The following is a 25,524-nucleotide window of genomic DNA, read 5'->3' on the forward strand; positions in this document are numbered from 1 at the left end:
TAGAAAAACCTTCCATGAATTTAGTTTTATAACCATAGTTAACCTCCTCTGTATAAAGGTCTGTGCTGCACGATTTTGCATTTAGGACACCAAGGAAAGTGACTCAGGTGTGGTATTGAAAAGATTATTTTTTTTTTCATCATAAGGTAATCGTAGAGACTGAAATGAAAGGAATTTAATAAATAGCAGAGCGTATCTAGTATAGGTTTTGTTGGGACTATTGGAATTCAGCTCCTACACAGGACCAGATCTACACTGAAGGAGCAAAAGGATTAAAACCCCTGGAAGTTTGAGTCTGGATAAGGATTGGATTTTGACATGTAAATGTGTTGGAGCCATTAAATATTAAGAGGACTCAGTTGGCCACACACCCTCCTTCTCTTGGTGTGTGTTTGTGAAGTCTCCCTGCTCGTATCAGCGTCCTAATTGGTCTAACAAGATTAATGAGGCGAACTAGATTTTTCTGCTCTCCCTCCTCCTATCTTTTTGTTGTCAGGGCAGGGAACCTCGTCGAATGTGTGTGTCTGCACACACAACCTGTTAAATCCAAGTCACGCTACAATCCATTTAACAGGGTGGTGAGGTAAATGCCATCTTCTACCTGGAATTTTATTGGTGCTGAAACCGTTAATCAGTTACAGAAAACTAATGAATAACTCACTTTTCCTCAGCTTTTTTCTCTAGTTTTTCCAACTAAGAAAATAATAATAATTAAAAAAATCACTTGCCAAAGTCTGCAGCGTTTCACCAAAATTTATTCTCAAGATACACGACATTGAACAGTTTGAGATTCTGATGACTGTAAAAATACCCAGTTTTTTTCATGGTATTGATACGCATTTCAAATCAGAAAATCCTTTATCATTTTTTTATAGCTGAAAAACAAACCGAAGTAAAATGGAATCCCAATATTGTGCAATATTACCAAATAATTTCTTACATACACAATGAGATATTCTCAGCATTTCTTCTATCCATTTTGATGGCTACTGCTTAGAGATGACAATAAAAAATGTCCCCCAATGGGTTTACTCAATATAAAGGAAACACAAAGCATGCGCTCTGTCATTTGCTACAAAAAGGTAACTTTTCCTACAGTCGAATAACTTAATTCCAGTGGATCCCCAATATTAGCTGGGTTTAGGTATCACAACAGTCTGCAGACAGCTGTAAGTTTAAATTTCCTTTGAAAATGCTTAAAACGGGCTGCTCTCTAGTCTCAGTTATAGTTCTAGTGAGCAGAAAAGAATGAAGTATTTGCCTTTTCTGACATAAAATCACCTCTTGAATTTTTTATATCCGTTTTATTCTTAATTGCTGCATGCCATGGTAAATCCTGTAGATTAATCACTCATCACAGGCGTTATGTGGTTTGTGCTTCATTTCCAACTTCTAATTGTTCCTGTGTAACTAAGGCTCAGGTGTCCTAGTTACTGTCATCTGCTTAAGGAATGACTGAGAGAGAACGCTCCACATGGTTTGTGTTTGCTTTATCCTGAGTAAACTGATTGGGGGACATTTTAGCATGACTTGGTTTATGACAGCTCAAACAGAAACGGATGAGCTGAGCAGTCCCAGAAGTAAAAAAGTAGAACTTTGACCAAGGATGCAATTCTTCTGCTGAAGGTTTTGTCTCATTTTTGCATCACTTTATTAATCCAAATACACTGAAATGTTTCCTGTGCACTTTTCATGGTTAAATCTCACACTTTTGTAAGACTAACATGAATTCATAACAACGGAAAAGAGATTCTACATAGATAAAACTTTTTATAGCTTTTGCAACTTTTTCATATCATATGGCAATTTTATAGTGTTTCTTGTTTTTATTAGAACATATTGTAAAGCAGGCATTTAACTAAGTTTTCTACTTTTAACATTTCATTCCAGCTACAAGATTCCAGCATTTTGGCATTCCTAGTATTTTAATCCCTGATTTAAGCTGTTCTTGGGATGGGTCCTGGATGCTTGGCAGTCTTAACTGATTGAAGTTCAGGAATTAACTTACATCCAGTTAAAGTACTTTACAGGAAAATTGGTCTGATGGGAACGTAACAGCGGCCAATTTTTTGAAATAACAAATAATATTAAAGCTTTAATTCTCTCGGAGAGAAAAAAAAGAAGATAAAACTCAGGTTTCCTTCAGGAAAACATCGCACTAAACCTCCTGTTATGGAAGAAAACACTCTTCAAGGCACCACATGATTCAAGTGGCCGCCGTCAGTGATGATGTGCAGTTTTTGGCTGGCGTGTCACCCCGGGAGCCGAGCACTAAATCAATAGTGGTGCTGTCCATTTGCTGCGCTCTGTTCCAAATCAGTCTGAGTCCATCTTTCTGCTGAAATCCCCGCTGAGATGCGCTGTTATGCAAGAGGTTACATTTGGGGATTAGCACATCATTTTCAAGGGTAGACATCAAGAATCCAGAGGCATTTATAGGTCACAAATCCCATGCTGTCATGTGTTATACTTATAACAAAAGATTTTTGAATGCTTGTCCTTACATCATCTGTATCTTTCAGTATGTTTAGTTTGAAGCTGATTCTTTTACTTAAAAAAACTGTCTATACAGACATTTTGAGGAAAAGTGTATGAGTTATTATTTATGTATTTGATTAGCTATTATATTTTGTAAATCTGCATTTGATAGTGTGTATTTTCTGCATAGATTGCAAGTAATTGCCCATAATGAGAGAGTCTAAAGAAGTCTTTAAAGACTCTTAAAGAAGAGTCTATTTAGTATTTGTTCTTTGTCTCATGTTCACCACTGACTGATGGAAGTGTGTGCGTGTGTGTTTGTTGCTGCCTCTGTGTGTGTGTGTGTCGGTCTGACTGTTGCATAAGAGGATCTGCTGCTGTCCCAGAGCTTAACGAAGGATTTAAGCCTCTCTTTCTCACTCTCTCTCCTTCGCTCTCTCCTTCCTGAGTCGTCTGCCCCTTTAGCACTCTGTTATACTTGCTAATCTCTGTAATTGCGTGTACATTGTATCTGGACTGAGTAATTGCACTGTATGTTCCACTTTATATGCAGGTTGTCTATTAAGATTTTATTATTTTGAGTTTCTTGGATCATGTGTAAGTAGAGATTATGCCAGAGATTACAACACAGCTGCCTTTTTATGTTTTTAACTGTTGTAAGAATGTAACAAAACGATCTGTTGTTGAATAATTAACTTTATTCACTGTGTGTTTTATCGTTTTTGGCATATAAATTGTCTGACACACCTAAGTATCACTCATTACAAAAGCAAATATACAGTATATTATTATCTCAAATCTCAGATTTCAGTTTCACTTGAAGAAGTGAAACTTCTTCAAATGGATTAACCAGGATTCAAAATATATTTTATATATTAGCAGAGATGTCAATTTAAGTTTCATAATTACTTTTAAACCACAGAAAAATACATTTATGAAAATGTATAAATGTATTTTTATAATCATCCTCTATTACCAATTTACCTGTATTAATGCAGTCTCTATATAAATTCTCCAGAGAACATAGCTCCATACCTGAAGGGATATTTCAGGTTTTTTGATGTGATTTTTCTGGGACGTTTTAACATTAATAGCCCCTAAAAGCGTAGTAAACAAATGACATATTTCAATGGGATGCAATCTGAAGAGCCAGCATGCTTGTCTCTTGGTTTTAGCTGATTTTAGACATTTCAAAGATATAAACAATGCTAATTTGTGGACATAAACATTTTTTACTTTTAAATGACACAGTGTAGTTTGTTGCTGTTTACTCAGCTGCTGGGTTACTAGGCAAAGTGACTGCTGACACATCAGTATGCTGGAAATCCAACAATGATCAGAGTAAACTTTAGCATTTTGTATCAGACTACCAGTTGTGCAGAGACACAAAGTCTTGTAAAGACTTGTTTAAGTTACCGTCTGTGCAAGTTTTTTAACTTAATAAGAACTTCACAGAACTTTAAAAGTTTTTAGATTTCTGATTATTTCTATTTATAAAACAATTTTTTTGTCTGAAAAGCTGCTTAATATAGTGACAAAGTTGCTGAGTTGGTAACAGTTGGGTGAATTTTGTTGGTATCAGTTCCAAATCCAGGATTTTTCATGGAAAAGATAGACTGAAAGATAAAAGCAAACAAAGGGGCAACCTTTCTGTACTCCGTTCACCTTCCTGTTATCTGCTCTCGTCTGGTTCTTTTTTTTAAAAAGAAACCCGGGTTAATCAGAGATGGTTTCTCTGGATTATTTTTCAAACACATGGCTAAAGACAGCTAACTTTGAGTCTTGCTGCCTTTTTATCAACTTCCACTCTGAAGATTGTAATTCAAGCAAACAGGTAGCTGTGAACTACGGTGTGTTTACTGAAGAAAAAGTAGATTTTTGAGTGTCGGACCAATCGGTTGTGGTTTCAGGTTTTACAGAGTAAATTAAAACGTTTACATTATCTCATAGAGTTAAGTAATGTTTTTAAAAACTTTGTAATGTATCCAATGCTTCATCTATGTCTGAACAACTTTGCTGTGAAAGAAAAAGTGTCAATAAGTGTCTCCTCCTTCTTCAGTTAATTGATTTTTAAGCTGACTACCCTTTTTATTTATCAACAAAATACTTTGCAGTCTGCAGTTAGACGCTTTCTTCCTGCCTCTGTGTAATTTGTGCACCTTGTGAGGCATCATGAGAGTGACGTTAACCCATCGCCGTTATGCTTGCTCTGAGGGAGACACACAGAGAGGTTACAACAGCACAACATTGTGTGTTTTGGTACAGGGAATTAAACGCTTTATGCAGTTCGATTTGGATGCTCAGCCGCTTTATCTGACTAACTGCTGTGGCACATGTGTGGAGATGGCTCAATTTAATCAACTATCACTTCTGGTTTGAAACCTGACAGCTCTTTTTCTTTTTTTTTTTTTTTTTTTTTTTACCAGAGGCCAGAGTCAATATAACGGGAGAGTTTTTAAACACAAGGTGTGAATGAAAAGTTCAAAGAATCCAGTTAACACATCACATGCAGATCTGCACTGAATAGCAGCAGTAAACGAGGTCCATAATGATGCTGAAATAACAGTTATAAAGACAATGGAGCTAATGGTGATGATGATACGAGTGCTGGTGAGAAGTGTAATTCTGGTGAAGATAATGACCTCTTATGTGTGGGTTGTTGTGTTTGTTTGTGCTGGAGGACAGCCCCTTCTGCTGCACTCGCTGTTCTGCTGCGTTTTTCTCCCTCTGATTTACTTTGGTTTTTCTCCCCCGTCTTTGTCTTTGCGCAGATCGACTTGGAGCCGGAGGGGAAGGTCTACGTGGTCATTGATCTGTCTGGATCCACCACCGAGGGTAAGATCACAGCAATGCGACATTTTAGTGCAAAACAAAGGGAGCACAACACAGTTAATATTACTAGAACAGTGTTTCTTCTTATAACTGTGTTTTTTGGTGGGAATTATAAGAGCAATCCAGAAAGGATGAAAATATTTAGAAAGTATTCTAATTCTTCTGATCATGTTGTGAGCCTCATGGTGTGTTATTAGGAATATTTTAAAATGTACCGTTTATCCTTCAAAATTTTAATTCCCTCCAAGCAAAATAAAAACAAGGCATTTATAAGTTAATAAACACCACAAACCAAAAACTTCTTTCAGTCTCACGTTTGTGCAATTTGGATGTGTGTGCCCTTCTCTCTTGCACACACACACCTCTCCTGCTTCTCTCTGTAGCAGGAAAGAAGCCTTATTTTTTCCTCAAGAAGAATAAACATTATTCACATCCAGTTGAAACCAGAAGTTTGTATGCACCAAGCAAAAACATGCACATACCTTTTCTTCTTTCAGTCTAAAGTTAAATCCAACCAAAACTTTCTTGTTTTAGGTCACTTAAGACACTTTGTAACCACTTTGAGTCATTGTCTGTCTGGAAAACCCAACTGTCCCTGAGGTTTACCTTCTTAGATGACTTCTTCAGGATTTCCACTTCATGTTCTCTCCTCATTATGCCATTTATTTTCCGAAATGCACCAATTCCTCCTGCAGCAAAACAACCTTATAACATGATGCTCCCACCTTCGTGCCTGACATTTGGGCTTACAAGCTTCCCCGTTTTTCCTCCAAATGTAACAGTCTGTGTTTTTATGTTTCTTTTGGAATAATGGCTTTAATGCTGAGTGGCCTTTCAGCCCATGTGAGAACCGGACATGTTTCACTGTCTTACCAGCTTCAGCCGCTTTGTCAGCAGATCTTTTATTCTGAGGTGAATTTGTACATTTTAGATCAAGAACCTCTTCTTCTTGAGCATAATGATGGTTGAACATCATTATACTAATGACGCACATAATTGTTTAAGCATCGATAAATGGTTCCCAAGGATGACCCAGACTTTCGCAGCTCCACAATTCTCTTTCTGATATCTTCATTGATGTTGTTTGAATTTCCGATTCCGAAATAAGAAAGCAGTTCATTTCAGGTGTGGCTTTAAAATACATCCACAGGTGAGCCTCCAACTAACTCGAAGGTGTTGAATTGATCACTGAAAGAATTTAAATTCTTTTCTTTGATTAGCTGCAGGGATTTAGTCGATTTCAGCAAATGAGACAGAATAACAATCTTCTTTGAATGTGTGTTATCCAAATAAGTGACGGACGAAATAGCCTGCTTATAAAGCACATTGATGCAAAGAGTACAGTATGTTTTAATCCATTTCAGAAGCAAATAAAAATCAATTATTCAGGCTTTTATGTTTGCAGTCTGAATAATTGATTGGAATTGTCAGTCTGCATGGAAAGCATCACTCAAAATGTGTCCCATGTGGTTCATAATTACAAACAAGTGTCTCTTGTGATAAGTTCTTTTCATTTAGATCTCATTTTATTTATATAGCAATAAACTATGCCTAGTCTAAATGTACATTTTATTCATATAGATATGCGATAAAATTAAAAACATGTAGCAGCGCTGAATTCTGACTCTTTGTGGGAACCTGTCCACTATAGGTAATAAAGCCATCAGTAAATAAAGGGTTAATTATTAATTTCAAATTTGACATTTCAGTTGCATTACCAGCTCGTAATTTATCTAAACAGTCAATGGTTTTATTTTACTTCCTCCACTATTTGCTTATCGACACCCTTGACGAAGTTGTGTTAAAGAAAAAGACCATACAATATTTAATCTTTACTGTGATGACATAATCTTAAACATATTTTCAGTCAAGTACAACTAAAAAGTAGCTGTCCAAGAAATGACTCGAGAGTAAACAAGTATTTGGTAAAAAGGCTCCTCAAGTATTGACCCAAACATTAACCATTTCATATTTAAAAATTATTTCATCAGACGGACCAAAATATAAAGTTATGTGGAAATTTTGGTATCTTAAAGATGAAAGTAATTCATGTGAATAATTACAAAATAACAAAATCAGGCAAAATAATAACTTTTCCAGATGGATTTTGTTCAATAAAAAAACTTATGAAACTTTAACAAAAACTGCAGGTGTGTGTCTGGTGAATGTTTGTTTAAAACATGCTTGTTCATCTTGCACCCAGTGAGCTTTACCACACCGGGTAAAGCACCTGGATATTTTACTCAAGTAAGAGTAAAAAGTACATTGTTGTAAAAATACTCCCAAAATTACCTTGTTTTTTGCCAAAAAGTTACTCATCTACTTTTGAAGATGAGCACATGTCTGCCTTATTTGAGTGCCATGTTCTCTTGTGTTTCCCATTTTGAAGAGGGGCAACTTTGCATTTGGCAAAAACTTGCTCAGGAAAATGCCAAAAGGTGATGTTACATTTGTGATGTTGTGTTTGTGGCCGTGGCTTGTTTCCGCTGCCCCCAAGGGTTGCTGGATGACACAAATAACAAACACCCAGAAAGTCGTCAACTCACTGCATGAAGGGCAGGATTTATAAAAGGTGCGCGTTCCTAAAAAGCATTCCTAGATCTGTCCTTATTACTCCTCCCTTCTCTGTCTCTTCTGTTTCCATTAAATAAACATGTAGACATCCAGAATGCCTCTCTGTCCACACAAATTCCCTTGGTCACATGCCACCCGATAAGAGCGGTTTTTGCCCGCGCACATGCATCCTTGCACCTGGTTATAAATAGAAACGTTCTCTGCCTTGCACTCAGCGTCTGTGTGTGTATTTTTTTGGGGATGGTGCTTGGATAACCTGACCAGATGAGAATGCAGCAGAGAGGCCCGGCAGATTGCTTCTGCAGAGGATATCTCTCTGTTTAAATGCGGACAAAGACAGGAGACGAGAAACCGAGCAGATTCTTAAAATAGAGGGTGATATTGAACCAGAGATTACCACACACACACACACACACACACACACACACACACACACACACACACACACACACACACACACACACACACACACACACAGCAGGAGCAGCAGCAGACTCGGGCGTCTATGTCTTGCCCTCCTCATGGATGATTGGCCACTCTACGGTGACCTCACAACCCACTCTCCGCCCACTCCTGAACTTTTTCTCTTCAGTTCAGCCGGCTCAGGAGCTTGTCACGTTAATGCATGCTGATAAAAACAAGTGGTGTGTGTGCGTGAGTGTGCTGGTGGAAAGGAATAATGGTTGCAGAGATGGAGGGTGAGAAGTAGAGGAAGACGTATTTTTAGCAGATTTATTTTTTTTCCCCTGGTGCAATCTGTTCACTGCAGCTTTAGAAACTGGAAGGACATCTTCCTCTGCTTCTTATTTCTCCTTTATTTCTCCACTTTTTGCTCTATCCCAATACATCTGTTGTTCGAAAGATAAACACACCAACAATATCACTTAAACTGAGAATATTCAGAGATTTTTTTTGAAGATGTGATGCACTCAGTTACTTCAACTTAACCCAAACAAAAGGTTTCAAGCAATCTGGGAAAGAGAAAATTATCAGATAGAGTAGTGCCGTATGACAACAGATATTTAACGAAAACTGAAGCGTTATCGTACTGTGAAGAGATTTGTGGCTGACTGAGGACAAAGATGAGGACACAGATAAAGGCATAATGAGGAAGGTTTTGTTAGACAAACTCATCGGCTGTTAAAATGCCCTTACAAAGCAGCAGTTATTTGAAGCTGCTGGTGCCTCCAGAAACTCAAGATGGAGGATCGTCCAGAGGCTTGTGGTACATGAATCTACTATTCGGCCACCCCCGAGCAGAGCTCACAAGCAGAAACGGTCGCAGTGGGCCCAGCCGTACATGAAGATTAATTTTCAAACAGACTTGTTCACTGATGACTGCTGTGCCACCCTGGATCATCCAGATGGAAGCAGTAGTGGATTGGTGGTGGATGGCCACAACGTCCCAACACGGCTGTGACGTCAGCAAGGAGGAAGTGGAGTCATTATTTGGGCATGAGGAGAGAATCATGACCTCTGCAAAGTATATGGACTTTCTGACTGATCACTTTCTTTCATGGTTCAAAAAGAAGAGCCTTCAGTAGCAAAATCATCTTCATGCATGACAATGCACCATCTCATGCTGCAAAGAATATCACTGTGTCACTGACTGCTATTGGCATAAAAGGGGAGAAACTCATGGTGTGTTACCTTCATTGTGTATGAAAAAGTCTCGATCAAACAGGTTAGCTGATTGTCACCAAGTCTCATGATTTCAGTTTGTGAGCTCAATGCAACAAAGCAAAGTCAGAAGTTCTCTTTGTCTTACTTTAAAATCAGAGTCTCAATGATAGAGACCAGGTCTCAAGAGTTAAAAAAAACATCTACCTTTACATCTGTGGCAAAGTCACAAGCTTAGTGAGATTGACTTCACTTTGACAGGACACATTGTGGCATTTTATTATTACGATCATGTGGCACATAGTTTCTTCTCATGTAATGAAGTGTGGTGCTCGGGGAATACAGATAATATCAGACAACCGCATCACAAGGTTTACTGTAGATTCATTGTCCTTTGAAAATCCATTTTGTTTCTATCAAGCCGCTGGTTTGATGTTGCTGTCGGCTTCTTGCTTGTTTTTGTCATATTTGGACTTTTGTGTTTCTGTTTATTTGGTGACCGTCTCCCAGACAGTTTTTCTTCAGGTCCAGAGTACAGCCGTCTCCAAGACATTAACTCTTAGCAGTTGTTAGGCCTCTTCTCCTCTATTACCCAGTGTGCGCGCGTGTGTGTATGTGTGTCCGAGACAGATGGACGATGTATTATGTAAAGCAAAATGATTTCTGTAATGGACTATTTAGCTGCTGCTCCCCTCCAACCAACGTGCATCACACACAGATACAGGAATACAGATTTACACCCATATCCACATACACAAACTCCCTAGACATCCTGTCTGTAATCGAACTGTGGAGAAGCTCAGCAGTAACCACATCTACAGCGTACCCCAGAGAGAGAAGCTGGCGGAGTGAGAGAAAGGCTAACTAGGACAGGAACGCCGAGGGAAGGAGTGTGTGTGGGAGTCAGAGTGGAGGTGGTTCTCTTGTCTTAAGGTTACTCTTGGAAAGCATTTATCAATCGATGGGATGCAGAGAGGAAGTAAAGAGGACTGGTTGGATGTTGTTCATCGAGGAGGAGTATTTTAATATGCTGTCCTTCTTTTTTGTGCCCACACATGGCAGTATAAATAGCTTTCCACACGTATATATATATATATATATATATATGCATAGGCCTCCGGTGTGGGACATCTTTTTTAAAGAGGGAGGAAGGACTGAGGAAGAAGAGAAGACATTGAATGATTAAACATCCTAAGCAATATGATGCAAAATCCCGATTTGTACAAACCGTTGTGCTAAGAATAAAATGAGTGGTTGGAAGAAAGTTTGTGGCTCCTTTAGAGATCAGGACTCGAGTCTGAGAGCTTGAGTCAAATTTAAGTTGTGAAAAAATATTTGTGGTGAGATTAGGGCTGAAAGAATTGATCACATTAATTGTGATGAATGAATTATTGAAGCAATCATCAACTGATTTAGTAATTGATCAACTCATACCTGGAATATGCAAACTCAAAATGAACAATTTTCTTATAGCACCTATTAAGCCAAAACTGTACACATAATACATACATCTTGCATTCAAGATAAAAATAAATCATTTTTTATGTGTAAATCTGAACTTAAGTGGCAGTTTTAGCATCACCTGCATCAAATTCTGTAAAAAAAAATTAATAAAAAACAACTGTAGGTGAGACGTACTTAAGTTGCAGAAAGAAAGAGTGAAGACTTTGCTTAGTGTGAAATCATACTTTTTCAGTTCCCTAAAAAAAAGCAGACTTCAGACTCACTAAATATTTAACTTTATTTGTACCGAAGTCACTCTTAAGTCACAAAAAAGTTTTGCTTAAGTGACAAAAACTGTTCAGAGCCGTAGAATTACTTGATCGCATGTGAATAAATTTCAACCTAAATTACATACAACAGACTTTATACAAAATAGAAGCGTTGACAAAGCTGACAGAATTGCAAAATTTCCTAGAAACCCACAAAAGTTGTGTTTCTCTGTCCTCAACATAAAAGCAAACAAACACAGTTCTGCCTTTATTTTGTCTCCTGAGTTCCCAGAATGAACCTGAGCCGGGCTGATAACGGTAGAGACGTTTCTGCTCTCACTAATTATGCTACAGGATAAGTACTATGCTACCTGTCTTCCTTCGTTACAGGATGAGAGATCAACTGACCCGTTTTGCTTCCACAATATATCGTCTTGCCTCCGAAGTCCAACTTACGTCAAGTTGACATAAGGCCCACATACGCAGTCGAGTCAGTTTACAACTAACAAAATGACATGACATGATCACGACATGCACAGCATTCGGATTATGAACCAGCATAAACGACTCTTATCCGGATTACAGTTTTATTCAGAATGAGCAGAATTGCTTACATGGTACATTTTTGTTTATTCTGATTACTTATGTCCATGTAAACATGGCTATTGACTCAAAACTTAAGTCAGATCTGTGGCATGGTGTTTGAGTCTTTCTCTCATGTATTTAAGCCAGTATGCAAGGCACAGACAGTGCACACCTCTGATAAAGATGCACATTCTCCTGTGAAAGGGTGCGTTTGATTTATAGCCCTGGGAAGTTCACTGAAGCTGTGCTAACAATGGCTCAGAACAATCTGTTCTTGTGAGCTGCAAATTAATGATCACATGGCTGTCCCTCAAGCTGATGTCTTCAATAAATGCTTTTGTATTATTTCAGAACAAAACAACTTTTTTGCAACATCTTTATCGCTCACAATTATAAAAAAAAAATTTAATACAGTTATACAAAGATGCATTTTAAAAGGCTGTTTTGGATTGTGATTTAATATAACAACATTGTTTGCTATGTTTTTCCATAAGTTTTAAAATTGCTCAATCTGCACTTACATTTTAAGTTTAAAAATGATTAATTTAACATTTTTGTAGTTTTACAATTACAAAGCAAACTGTTTTTCTACTTGGATTTTATGTTTTTTGTCTGATTTGCTGCCATCAGGCTGCTGAACTCAAGCTGCACCATCTCAAATTATTTACACACATACTTTTTAGTATTTATGTATACATAAATTACTTTGTAGTTTATTTCTTTTTATTTGTGTATTAGATTTCTTAATATAGGACCTGAGTCCAAATTTTGTACCATAAACAAGCAAAGGCGGTATGACAAAAAAAATAAAAAAAATCATTGAATATGTCATTACTGTTCACAAAAATGTAAACAAATGACACTAAATGAAGATGTTAGATCAGTTGTTCTTAACCTTTTTTGAGGTACCGGATCCACCAGTTTCATATGCGCATTCATTGAACCCTTCTTTACTGATAAATAAAATATGATTTTTATCATTAAAGGTACATGCTTTTTTTTTTTACTGGTGCACAAAATGAGTCATGCATGAACATAACCTTACTCAAAGAACAAAACTAACACAGTGCATGAACTTATAACAAATTACGGTATTACTTTATTCTGGCCCCCAAAAAATATTTTGGCCCATAAAAGAATTTCAGCCCCCAAAAATATTTTTTTACTGTTTTACTAATTAAAAATAAATTTGGATTAAAAAAAAAAAAAGAATTTAACATTTTTTAATAACAAATTTTTTTTTTTTTAAATTAAATTAGTTTTTTGTCGTTTTGAATCCACAAAATACTTTTTTACTTTTCCCCATCTCCATGCAGCTACAAGAAGTGTTCCTTCAGTTTTGACGGTGCAAGACTAGTGTTCCTCAACTTGGCATATCATGCAGCTGAGACGCTGACTCCCATCCCGTTCTGTGACACACGTGATCCATGTTGTACATATTCGTCCCGTCACTTTTGTTTTTGCTCGACATGTTTAGTATGGATTAAAATATTGGGAAAGAAACCACACGACATACAGCTGTTGAATACTGCTGCACTAAAATCTCCGCAGCACTGATTGGCCAAGCGATGTCACGTGATCCTCTGCTGCAAGTGATGGCCAAGTGGGGCGTGTCATCACGACTTTACACAAGTGTGTCTTTACCTCCACGGCAGCGGCTCTGCCGAACCCCTGAGACCGACTCATCGAACCCCTGGGTTCGATCGAACCCAGGTTAAGAACCACTGTGTTAAATGGTGGGGCCTAAACATATCGGTAAAATTCCAAAAAAGGCAATATAAATTTAAAAAAAAGAGAAATATAAAGCTGAAGTGAAGTTATTCCAAAAACTATTACTCCAATTCATTTTCAAGCTTATTCACAGCAGTTCATGTCATTGTTTCAGTAAATACTTCAGTGGGACTTGAGACCTGACTTGGATTTCCCCCTCATATACTTGAGACTTGTTTTATGCACAAAGTTAAAGATACTGAAATGAAAAACTTGACACTTTATTTTGGATGAGTTGGACCCCTCAAAGACTTGGCCCTTGACTTTGACTAGAAGCAAAAGATGTGAGACTTAACTTGGATTTGTCCCTCAAAAACCAAAGTTGACATAAAATGAATGAATTGAGAATTTTGACTTCTACATGAAGCGAAAAAACCAGAAACTTGTCTTTGAAGTGGCCTTTAAAAAACCTGAAACTGTGTGTGTGTTTAATCGACAGCCTCAGGGACAAACGAGAATGAGGAGAGGGTTTTCCGCGAGAGGATCGGTCCACGCCGGCGACAAGGAGCCGTCCGAAGACGTGTCCACCAAGTCAACGGACACAAGTTCATGGCCACCTACCTGAGACAACCGACCTACTGCTCACATTGCAGAGATTTTATCTGGTAGGCAACACATAAGCACATCTGTTGCAGCTCATTTGCATCAAAAGTTGAGTTTCCTTGAACCCGCCTGGCTGATAACGCTGGTTGCTCTTGTGTGTGATCTGATAGGGGTGTGCTGGGGAAGCAGGGATACCAGTGTCAGAGTGAGTACTTTTCCTCGACCCTATCCAAATTTCTCATGTAACATGGCACCTTTATTTATTATTGAAGCAGGAGAACATGGGAGAGGATTACATGTTGCTGAGTGACGGGTGTGATTTGTTCCGGAGCCATTCATTATCAGTACTGCACCAAGTGTTTAACACTTTAAAAAACGCAGAGCAGGACTCTTCTGCAAAACAACATGCACGTTTAATGCATGAAGGAGGTTGTGCCACAAACATGTGATAGTTTGTTCGTGGAAATTCTTACCAGCAAAGACTCGAACCTGACACACCAGAGTCATCAAATCCCCCAAGAATTATGTGGGAATTAGAAACCCCAACACGAAAGTCATTTGGCATTTGATGAGGTTTAAATGCCCTCATCAGTAATTCAATCTGGAGTTCCTGGGTTTCACATCTACTCACTGATAACTTAAATAGCTTTAACTCTCCTGGGACAACTTACTGTGTTTTAATTAGAGTACTTTTTATATGTTTATCAAATAAAGTTTGGCTTAAGTATCTGAACAGCCTGAAGGAATCTTGATTGTCTTAGAGAACCAGACGCCATTAGTTATATGCTAATGACGTCTTCCTGCAAATTAGTTGGTTTGGTTCTGCATATTTATTGTCTGCTTTCGGAACAGCTCTTCTAAAAATACTTCTAAAATACAAAATATTGTTGTATTTTCATTATTTACATTTGTTATAGAATTAAACAAATGCGATATGTTGCATTTAGTTGTTAGTAAGTAGCTTTGATTTAGTGTCTTGTACAAATACATTTGAAATAAGACCAAATTATTTTAAATATAACATTCTTTTACTTAAAACAAGCTCCTATGTCTTGCTGAGAAGTAACATCCAAGTTAGTTTGTCTTATTTTAAGTATACTAAGATATTTGGTCTAGAAAATGGACCAAAACGTCTTGGTAAGATTTTGTATTATAAGTATTTTTGGTTAGCAGAATTTTCCAGCAGCGCAAAAACAATTTTTTACATTTCAGAAGAAACAAAACCAAGTAGACGAAAAGAACCAGCTGGAATTACATGATACTGATTAGTCTAAAAAGTCCTTTTAACATCCAAAACTTTCCAATACATTTATTGATTTTCTTGGGTAGCAGAAGGATCTTGTTGCTTAATACCTCTAGTTTGAACAAAATTGTACATTTAACACATGTTTTTCCATGTCCATGTTTTTCCTCAGTGGAAATATTTCCACATTTCTGTCAGCCAGCTGACTGGCAGTGGGGTTACTGCAGCGCGACACATTAATTGCTTTGGTCACTCCAGCATTTTCTATTGCATCTCATAAGAAACATACCAGACTTTAAGATTTGTCTATAAATTCACATTGTTTTGAAGAATTAAGATATATTTATTTTGTCATATTAAAATATAAAATAATTATATATAAAATATAAAATCAGCCACTTATCCAATTGTTACCATTTAACTTCAATAATAGTAGTCTTTAAACTCATTTTAATTGTTTTTTAATTTGTCAGTATCTGCCAAACTTTAATTACAACAGCACAGGAGTGACTGCAATGCATTGGTGCTTTCAGTGTGTACCTGTGTCGTCCACAAGCGCTGCCATATGCTCATCATCACCAAGTGCGCTGGGATGAAGAAGCAGGACGAGACAGCAGAGGAGGTAAATGTGTGCAAACGCATGCAGTTAAATCCACGTATTTGCATGTACTCTAAACGTCTTTTCTCCCTGTTAGGACCATCTACTTCTTAAATGCCAAAATGTGACACAAAAAAAATGTGTGTGCATCTTGAAATACTCCCGCAGTTGTGCCTCCATGTTGTAAACCAAAAGTTTACAAAGCCAAGACATCAAATTCTGGGCTTCTGAATTTGAAAAAAAGTAAAAGAGATTTCTCTTATTGTTTTAGCTCTGCAAATAAAAACAAATATTTTGGCAATAGTTCATAAAACAGAAAAAGTTACCCGGATTTTGTCAGACAGGGAGAAAAAAACTTATGTGTCGTTGTTCAGTGTATCTAAATATCTGATATCAACTGTATTTATGCTGATATTTGTGCTTGTGTAAGTTTTGGTTATGTCCCACTTTTTTCTGCTTCTTGTAGGCTAAATAAAGATGAATAGAAAATGCATCCAGAGTTTGTTACAGCCTCAAACATGTGCACTCTTCCTCTGTGTAAGCGTTATGGTTGAGAGTTTGTGTGGGTGTGTCTCCCTCTGCAGGTGGGTTCAAAGGGGTTCAGCGTTAACATTCCCCACAAGTTCAGTATCCACAGCTACAAGGTGCCTACCTTCTGTGACCACTGTGGCTCTCTGCTGTGGGGCCTCATGAGGCAGGGCCTTCAGTGTAAAGGTGAGTTTAAACTCAACCACAAATTTATCATCTGAAAAAAGGCAACACTTTTCAATAAAAGTCTAAATAAAAGCTTCAGAACAAAAACCAAGCTCAAACCATTTAATGTGGATTTTATTTAATTCATTTAAAGTTTCTAGAAGCTGATATCAGAAAGGTTCCACATGCTGTGTAAATTTGTGAAGTGGAACTATAAAAGAGAAATGACACATTTGTGTAGTTTTTGGACAAGATGGAGGATATTAGCAAAAACAAACCCTTGAGTTTCTAAAGGGAAACATTTTGAGGCAGCAGAGAATAAGTTCAGTGTTTCTGCAGCTGTTTACTATATGATTCATGTGCGATTGATTGCTGACCATTCAAGTAGAAATACCATATGATACAGACAAACATGGAAAGAAGTCTGAACAGTTTGGTTATTATTTCAGTAGTTAGATTTTTTTTTAATTGATTACTCTGACAATTAATCATTTAATCGGATAAAAAAAAAAGTCACATTCTCTAGTTTTTTCTTCCCAACATGTTAAAAGTTCAACTCTTTCTGCTTGTTTTAACATTAATAGCATATAGGGTTGATCTGTTGAGTAGTTTTCTTATCTATTAACATCAGACAAAGTGCACAAAATATTGTGCTCTCTGCACAATATTGTGCTGGACAGATGGGTTTAATTTAGTGTTCTGTTATGTGATGACTGGAGACAGGACCTCATCTAGCACCTCTAATATGCGATAGGAAAATATTTATTTTTGGCAAGCATGGAATTAAAATAAGATGTGACACAACATTTGCCAAGAGTTTTTTCAGCTGAAAAACTGTTTGGTATCTTTTGGAGTTGCATATTATAATGAGAGAAAAGTGTCTTTTTAACCATCTTTTGTCTATTCATGTCACACATTCTGTTGATCCTGGTGGCAGAACTAATGGACACTTTCTAAAATGGCATATCTGCATTGGAGTTGGTGACAAGCAGAAAGTGTGTACTAAAGCATACAGTTGATCAGGCAACAAGAAACTAAATATTAACTGATAAAATGAAACTTCCTTGCATGTCCTCCTGCTGTTTTTGCAGTGTGTAAGATGAACGTGCACCGGCGCTGTGAGACCAATGTAGCTCCTAACTGTGGGGTGGACGCCCGAGGAATCGCCAAGGTGCTGGCTGACATGGGAGTCACACCTGAAAAAATCTCCAGCACAGCACAGCGCAGGAGGAAGGTAACTGGACACAATGTGGCCCAAGCTGCCGCCATCATGACCAGATGATCCATTATTAAAACTGAAGAACTCTCCAGCAAAGTCCTGTCCTTTAAAAAACAATTTGAGTGGCTTCTTATATTTCTAATTCTGCTTTTGCTTTTCCGTCACAATTATGTTTCATCAAATATATCTTATCACCAGACAAATTTGACCAGGGTAAATCCAAAATGTGGGGAAAAGCAATCAAATTCATCCTGGACCTGTGTGAAAAACATTTCTCTTCCATTTTTAAGTCACAAATTAAATGTGATCAACTACAATTTTTTGACTGAGTTCAATTTCTTCACCTAAACCTGATTAAGTCCAGACTTGTAAAATCTCAAAAAGCAACAAGTCATGTCCTGATCTCAGGGAATCCCAAGAAAAGATAAGAAACAATCACTCTGGAAATAACCCAGAGCAACATGGGAGGTACTGGAGCACAAGGTCAATGTTCTTGACTCAACAATAAGAAAGAGACAGTGGCAAAGTTAGCAGCTATTGAAGAGGTTTGAGCCAAAAACGGAACACAAAGACACTTCTCTCCGTTTCCAAAAACATCTTAAGGATTCCCAAAGAGCTTTAGAAAAATATTTTGTTGACAGAATTGAACTTTTTGGATGTGAAAGATGTGAAAGAACATCACACAGTTATGGTCTGGAGCTATTTTGCTTCTGGAGAAACCAGCTGTGATAGATGGAGGCCATTTATTTGTTTGTCTGTCAGAAAACCTTCAGGTCACAAACTGTCTGGCATCATCAGTTTGTGACCTGAAGCTCAAACGGATTTTGGTTATGCAGCAAACGATGAACCAAACAACACCTCCAAATGGCTTAAAAAACTAAACAAGTTGTTTACTGGCCTCCAAATAAGGCACAAGGCATCATTTTTATTCCCAAGGGGAATTAGTTTTAGGACGTAGGACAGAAAGGGTAAATATAAATAACTCATCGCATCGAGCGCATCTAACTTGTCCAGAGCTCCACATAGACTGAATGAAAACCAGACCTGCCTGACGCTCAAACCTGGTTTCGCTAGAACGCACCTTAGCTGCACGGCAGTGCGCTGCGTGCGCAACTGCTCTGTATTGAGTCAGGAATATCGGTGGTCAGGAAAATGACACAATCAAGCTAAGAACCTGAAAAAAGGATGCAATGTTTTGCTATTAATTGTCAATGCTACAAGAGCAAGATAACAAGGTCCAAGGGAATCACATTTCACAGGTCAGTAAAAAGTTCAAGAAAATATTTACAGTAAATGGAGTAGGTTAGTTTGACGACCTTAATATGTACCTGTGCTGTGCAGATTGTTGTGTTTCGGTTCACTTAATACAAAATAAGATGAATAACATTTTCTGACAGATAATAAGTGGAGCAGGTATTTAAATGAGCTAATCAACTTCCAACCACTTCTTAATGATCACAAAATTATCGTTGAAATGGAAAACTAAAAAAATATGAAACAACGATGGACTGAGTTTTCCGTTTTGGGAAATATTTTTGTGTTGTTATTTTTGTGTGTGTGTGTGTTTTTGTTTATGTTTATGTTGATTCCTGATACACTTGAACTTAATTTCTGCACTGTGGAACCGCTGTTGTCTGCAACGGGTCTGCGTGTGATGTTCGGCTGACGACCGAGGAACAGAGAAGAAGAATACAGCCACCCGTTCTCTCCCCCCGGAACTAATTGCATCATTTGTTCGTAGAGTGAGGCGATATTCAAAGCAATCGTCAAATATTTCAGAAAGCATAGGAGCCAAAGTTGAATCTGTTTTAAACCATGTCTCCTCGAGCGGCAATTACATTAAATTATTGGCCAATGTAAAAGAAAAATTTGTCTCTCTTGTACCTTGTCAGAACTGACAAAAAACAAACTATTTATATATTTGTTTCCAGAGAAAATGCACATTGTACAAACATCAGCACTTTTCTTAGCTTTAATTTAAGTCACATTTTGTAGAAGTTGGATAAGAGATAATGTTGCTGCATCCATTTTTTTGTAACAGATTCCACTCGCATCTCTGACATTAGTACACGTTATGTGCTTTTCAGGAGAGTTTAGACGCAGGGAGATCTTCAGAACCAAAGGTGAGACAGAAAAGACACAGAAAGGAATTAAAACCTATCTTATTGTATTATTTTACAGCAAAGAAAAATGTTGCATCATATCTCATCTGCTCTGTGTAGTTCAGAAGTATAACAACTTTAACAATCTGATAAGAAAGGCTGAGTAAGTTATTTATTGTAAGATGTTGCTGTGTGCTGGGCTGGGAAAAACAAAATGTCCCCCTCAGAGGTAATAAATAAAGTATTATCTTATTTTTATGCCAGTTGAGGGACAGCTCTGCAGTCAGAATCACAAATGAAAAATACAAAGTTTGCACTGACAAGGATTGATTTGGCCTTCACAGAAGCTGTTTATTCAGTTTATTTAAAATTTTCTGACAACATTTAATGCTTACAGAATCTAATGTTGATGTTTTAAACAGGTGATAAAAGGCAAATATATTATTGTGATAATTCGTCACAAAAAATGTTACTGAATTTTGTAGCTGAGCCAGTGCATATAGACTCATTCCATAAAACAGAATATGAAAGAGAAGATCATTTTTTGTAATCCCCCCACCAAGTGAAAGACATAAGAAGATGGATGTTTTGACATCTTTATATCTCTTAGTATGTTTAATACCTGCTATAAGGTTATTTTCAAAAAGTAGGATGAATCTGACAAGCCTCCATCAGGACGCATATCCTAATTTATTAAATATGACTGTATGACTTTCACATTTAAGTCTGGGCCTTTTCCTTAGCTCAAAAAAGGTTTTCCATAACTGTGGGTGCATGAGCGCCGTCCCCACAATGTGTCCCCACCAACTTGCAGCACAAAGTGACACCCCTGCCTGAAGGAATGATTTTGTCGTCTGTCTGTGTTCCCAGTTGACCTCAGGGCAGGACGCTCCCCAGTCTCCGCCTGAGCTCTCTCAGACGGAGGACAACAGCTTCAGCCAGCCAGCTGTCCCCACCTCCCCCTCAGAGCAAGGTAACACTCTGCACATGCACAAAACGTTGAGAAAAACAAGCTTTGGGTTATTAAAACCATTTCAGGAAAAGCTGCTGTAACAGGACAGTTTTTAACTTGCTAATAAACCACTTAGAGGTTTTCATTTGGTTCCAGCAACAATATTGTGGCTCATGTTGAGAAATAAGTACAGAGAGGTGTTTATGGACATACAGGGACTAGATGTGAATTATCCCGCACCGCCCACAACCATTTGGTTGTCACAGTTAGTCATTATCACACTCTGCAAGCTGAGAAGTGAAAAGTTAACTTTCTCTTTGTGGAAGTAGTCTCGTTTCTTTTTTTTTTTATTTGAATATGAGCCACAAAACAAAGATTTTCCTCCAGTATAATAATAATAATTAATAATAATTGTCATAAGATTGTAAAAATAATTACATTAGTGGTAATATTCATAGTAATCATGATGGTAGAATGGCAAACACACGCGTGGTTTATATTAAATCATTATTAAAACTTTATTTTATGTTTCTTTTTCTTTGTTTTATGTTTCTTTTTCACTCATGTAATGTACTGCACCATGTATTTAGCACTTTGATGTAAAATAAATGTATATTAATAAATAGAAATTATATATTTTATATTGCTATTACTGGAGGAAAGTGTGGGTTTAGAGGAGTGTACACAGTTTAAACCAGAGTCAGAACTTTATATATACTGACTAATAATATTTTTCCCTCACTGTCTGAAATAAAATCAGAACAAGATTCTCTTGGTTTTGGTCAGTCAGAATCACCAAAATTATCATGAGAAATGATATGTAAGAGGTTTATTTGTTGACATCTTCAAAATCAGAAGTTTACATACAAACATCTGATTCTAACTGTATATATAACTTAAATAAAAAAGGAGACAGGAAGGCAGGGTGTTTTTATTTTTGCCTACGTCTGATCAGCTTTTCTGATGACACCCACAGACTTGGCAGAGCTAACGCGCCTGCAGGAATCGTTGTCGCTCGACGAGCAAAGACCCCAACACGCATCTTCCTCCCCCTCCAACTCCTCTTCCTCGTCCTCCTCCTCGGCGGCCAGGGAGAACGGACAGACCCAGAGGAGGACTCTGGAGGACTTTAACTTTATCAAAGTCCTCGGCAAAGGCAGCTTTGGCAAGGTGCAGCAGCGTCGGGCAGTTTGAGGGGGATGTTTGTTTGTCTACTGCTCATTATGCTTCTAATAAAACGGTTTTCTTGGTGATAGCACAGCAGCTGAGTGTTTCCTTCAGGTGTCCTTTCAGCTCTGCCAGTAGAAGAAAATGTTTGATCAATATTCAGGGATTATTTACTTTAAACAATCTCCTATATCTTGCTGGAAGTTACTTGTACATTAGTTTTGTCTTATTTCAAATGCACTAAGGTATTTGCACTAAAATACTTAGATTTAAGATTAAGATTTAAACTTACATTTTTTTGCAGTGTAAGCATCTGAAGACCAGAGCCAATCCTAAATTCAAGTAATTCTAAGATTATATTTACCAAAGCTGAAAAAATGTCCAGTAATGGTAAAACTAAGTACACCCCATGATTCATCTGATTGTACCGTCTCCTTCTGCTGCAATAAATTTAAGTTGTTTTCCTTATGACTTCATCAGTTTCTCACGTCATTTCTGGTGGATCGTTGTTGCAGCTTTGCTTCAGTTCACAGAGGTTTTCCATGCATTTGTTTCTGCTCAGCTGTCTTTAGTTTCCACCCCATATTTCAGTCAGGTTGACTTCTACCTGTAGATTTGATCCTCTGTTTGAAAGATTTGAAGTAACAACTTTAACTCTTGAACAGAGTCACGATTTTTTTTTTTTTACGCTGTAACCAGGTGATGCTGGGGGAGCTGAAGGGGACAGACGAGGTTTATGCCGTTAAAGTTTTGAAGAAAGATGTGATCCTTCAGGACGATGACGTAGACTGCACCATGACAGAAAAGCGCATCCTGGCCCTCGCCCGCCACCACCCCTACCTCACCCAGCTCTACTGCTGCTTCCAGACACGGGTAGGAGCGCAACGAAACCGTGCACTGAAACAGTTAGATTTAAAATTAAATCTAATCTTGGATCACCTGCTTGTCTCACCCTCTTACCTCTCTGTTGTGTGCAGGATCGTTTATTCTTTGTGATGGAGTATGTGAACGGAGGAGACCTGATGTTCCAGATTCAGAGATCCAGGAAGTTCGATGAGCCTCGCTCTCGTTTTTACGCCGCCGAAGTCACGTCTGCTCTAATGTTTCTACATAGGAATGGAGTCATATATCGGTAAATACGTCTAGCCTGTGTACCATGAGGCCAAGAGATTTATCAATTTCATTTAAACTTTTTTTAATTTTGAGTGAAACAGACTTTAAAAACTTCTTTCACCAGACATTCTCACTAAATAGTTCTGATAAGAATGTTTGGGAAGAATGTTACTTCCCAAACTTTTCCAAAATAGCTAGCCGAAAATAAATAGCCGATCTGATATTCATGACAAAAATCGGTTAAATATCACCCAAAAATTGAGTATCCAATTTCAACCTGTATCTAAAATCGCAGATATGAGCTCATTGTTAGATGCACTTAATCTGCCCCAGGAGTTCTATAAGGACCTATTGATACATATAATAAACAGGTCGGTTCTTCTCATATGTGTTGATTATTGTTTTCTGATTAATATAACTTGATCAAGGCTTTTTTTGCCATTCCACACTAAGGAAAGTATGTATAATTTGTTACGATATTGTATCAGGAGAATAATCAAAGCTGTAATATCTGTATTGTATCGGAAGTGAAGAAGTTATATCTAGACACCCCTGCAGACATCGTTCCCTTTAGAATCATCACAAACACACCGACAATGAAACAAAATATGTAAGAAAAGATTGACGTTTAGAATGTTTCTTTCTCATTTTTATTCGCTTTTCAGTGATTCTTACATTTGTTTAGTATAAATGCTGCATCTTTCCTTCTGATTTTAGTTAGCCATGAGTTCTTAGGGTTTTTTGCTTGAGGAGCAAAACAGCTTGATAAGTTTGACTGGCAGCCAGTTAGAAAGATGAACATGGCAAATAACATTTCAATAACTTACTAACTCTTATTTTACAATAATGATTGAAAAACGGGTTAGATTTTATGATTTTTTTTTTTTCACATCTTCCCTCCAACTTTCGGAGGCGCCTCGTACACCACCTGGTGGCCGTCACTTTGAAAAACACTAGTTTACACAACGACTTCCAACCTTTGGAGGAAGCAGATGGCACTGACCCTCCCCCTCTGTCTGCATCCTGCTCTCTCAGGGACCTGAAGTTGGATAACATCCTCCTAGATGCAGAGGGACACTGCAAGCTAGCAGACTTCGGTATGTGCAAGGAGGGCATCCTCAACGGAGTGACCACCACCACCTTCTGCGGCACACCTGACTACATTGCTCCTGAGGTGAGCTAAAGTTAGCTTAGCGAGCCAAGGAAGAAAACTATTCCTCTATGGGTTCCTACTGTGTCTTGAAAATTACTAATATAAATAGTATTATATTGTTGTTATTCAATAATAGTGATATATTAATATTTTTTACATTTAATTCTGAAGAAACTATAATTTTCCCTTTGAGAAGAGATAGGAACCCTGTTGTGCATCAGTGCAGTCAGACTGGATGATTTGCAAACTGATGTTGAAATATTCAAATAAGTAGTTGGATGAACTAAGTTATTTTTGTTTAGTTTTATTTTTACAAAACTCTTTTGATTTAAGAAAAAAAATCATCAGCAGTATTAACATTCAACTTTTCAGATCTGATCAAAATAAGCTGTCATGGAAGAAAATAATAAACAGCTGATTAAATAAAATGTAGGTAATAAACCTAACAGGTTTATGTTTCGGGTGTGTGTCTGTCATGCTGATCTGTGTGGTTCTGCTGTTTTCAGATCCTCCAGGAACTCGAGTACGGAGCCTCTGTGGACTGGTGGGCTCTGGGGGTTCTGATGTACGAGATGATGGCCGGCCAGCCGCCGTTCGAGGCCGACAACGAAGACGACCTGTTTGAATCGATTCTCCATGACGACGTCCTCTATCCCGTATGGCTCAGCAAGGAGGCCGTGTCCATCCTCAGATCGGTGTGTTTCAGCAGACATCCAACCATCCATCCAATAAACCATCCATCCATCCAATCAATTTCATCTGCCTCCAACATGTCCATCTTATTTTCAGCTCATCATTCGTTTTTGTTTTCAGTTCATGACAAAGAACCCGGCCAAGCGTCTGGGCTGTGTGCTGACCCAGGGCTGTGAGGAGGCCATCAAGGCCCACTCCTTCTTCAGGGAAATCGACTGGGTTCTACTGGAGCAGAGAAAAGTGAAACCGCCGTTCAAACCCCGGATTGTAAGAAACTCACACACTTAGAAACTAATCGATTTTATCTGTGAATGCACAGCTGGTTTAATGTGGTGTAACTTCAAACTTTTTGAGCAAATTTAAAACAGGATAGTAGTGTTTCACAGCTGTATCTGCACATATATCTGTCTATATATATATATATATATATCTGTCGATATATATATATATATATATATATATATATATATATATGTA

General features: G+C 37.7%; 1 protein-coding gene across 2 annotated transcripts in view; it reads left to right on the forward strand.

The window, feature by feature from the left end:
* The window catches only part of prkcea (protein kinase C, epsilon a), a 43,243-nt gene that overhangs the window by 14,237 nt on the left and 3,482 nt on the right, over positions 1-25,524 (forward strand). Inside the window, exons 2-15 of one of the 2 annotated variants that reach the window (XM_055042687.1) lie at positions 5,250-5,313; positions 14,011-14,176; positions 14,285-14,319; positions 15,891-15,979; positions 16,540-16,669; positions 17,740-17,882; positions 19,955-19,990; positions 20,840-20,942; positions 21,898-22,091; positions 22,788-22,961; positions 23,066-23,220; positions 24,237-24,375; positions 24,861-25,049; positions 25,168-25,314. In XM_055042687.1, coding sequence (XP_054898662.1) covers positions 5,250-5,313; positions 14,011-14,176; positions 14,285-14,319; positions 15,891-15,979; positions 16,540-16,669; positions 17,740-17,882; positions 19,955-19,990; positions 20,840-20,942; positions 21,898-22,091; positions 22,788-22,961; positions 23,066-23,220; positions 24,237-24,375; positions 24,861-25,049; positions 25,168-25,314 — 1,764 coding nt within the window. The remainder of the gene's footprint in view (positions 1-5,249; positions 5,314-14,010; positions 14,177-14,284; positions 14,320-15,890; positions 15,980-16,539; positions 16,670-17,739; positions 17,883-19,954; positions 19,991-20,839; positions 20,943-21,897; positions 22,092-22,787; positions 22,962-23,065; positions 23,221-24,236; positions 24,376-24,860; positions 25,050-25,167; positions 25,315-25,524) is intronic. The other variant, XM_055042688.1, reaches the window with a different exon arrangement.

This window comes from Poeciliopsis prolifica, unplaced genomic scaffold (genome assembly GCF_027474105.1).
Source record: "Poeciliopsis prolifica strain line A6 unplaced genomic scaffold, Auburn_PproV2 SCAFFOLD018, whole genome shotgun sequence".
NCBI classification, from domain to species: Eukaryota; Metazoa; Chordata; class Actinopteri; order Cyprinodontiformes; family Poeciliidae; genus Poeciliopsis; species Poeciliopsis prolifica.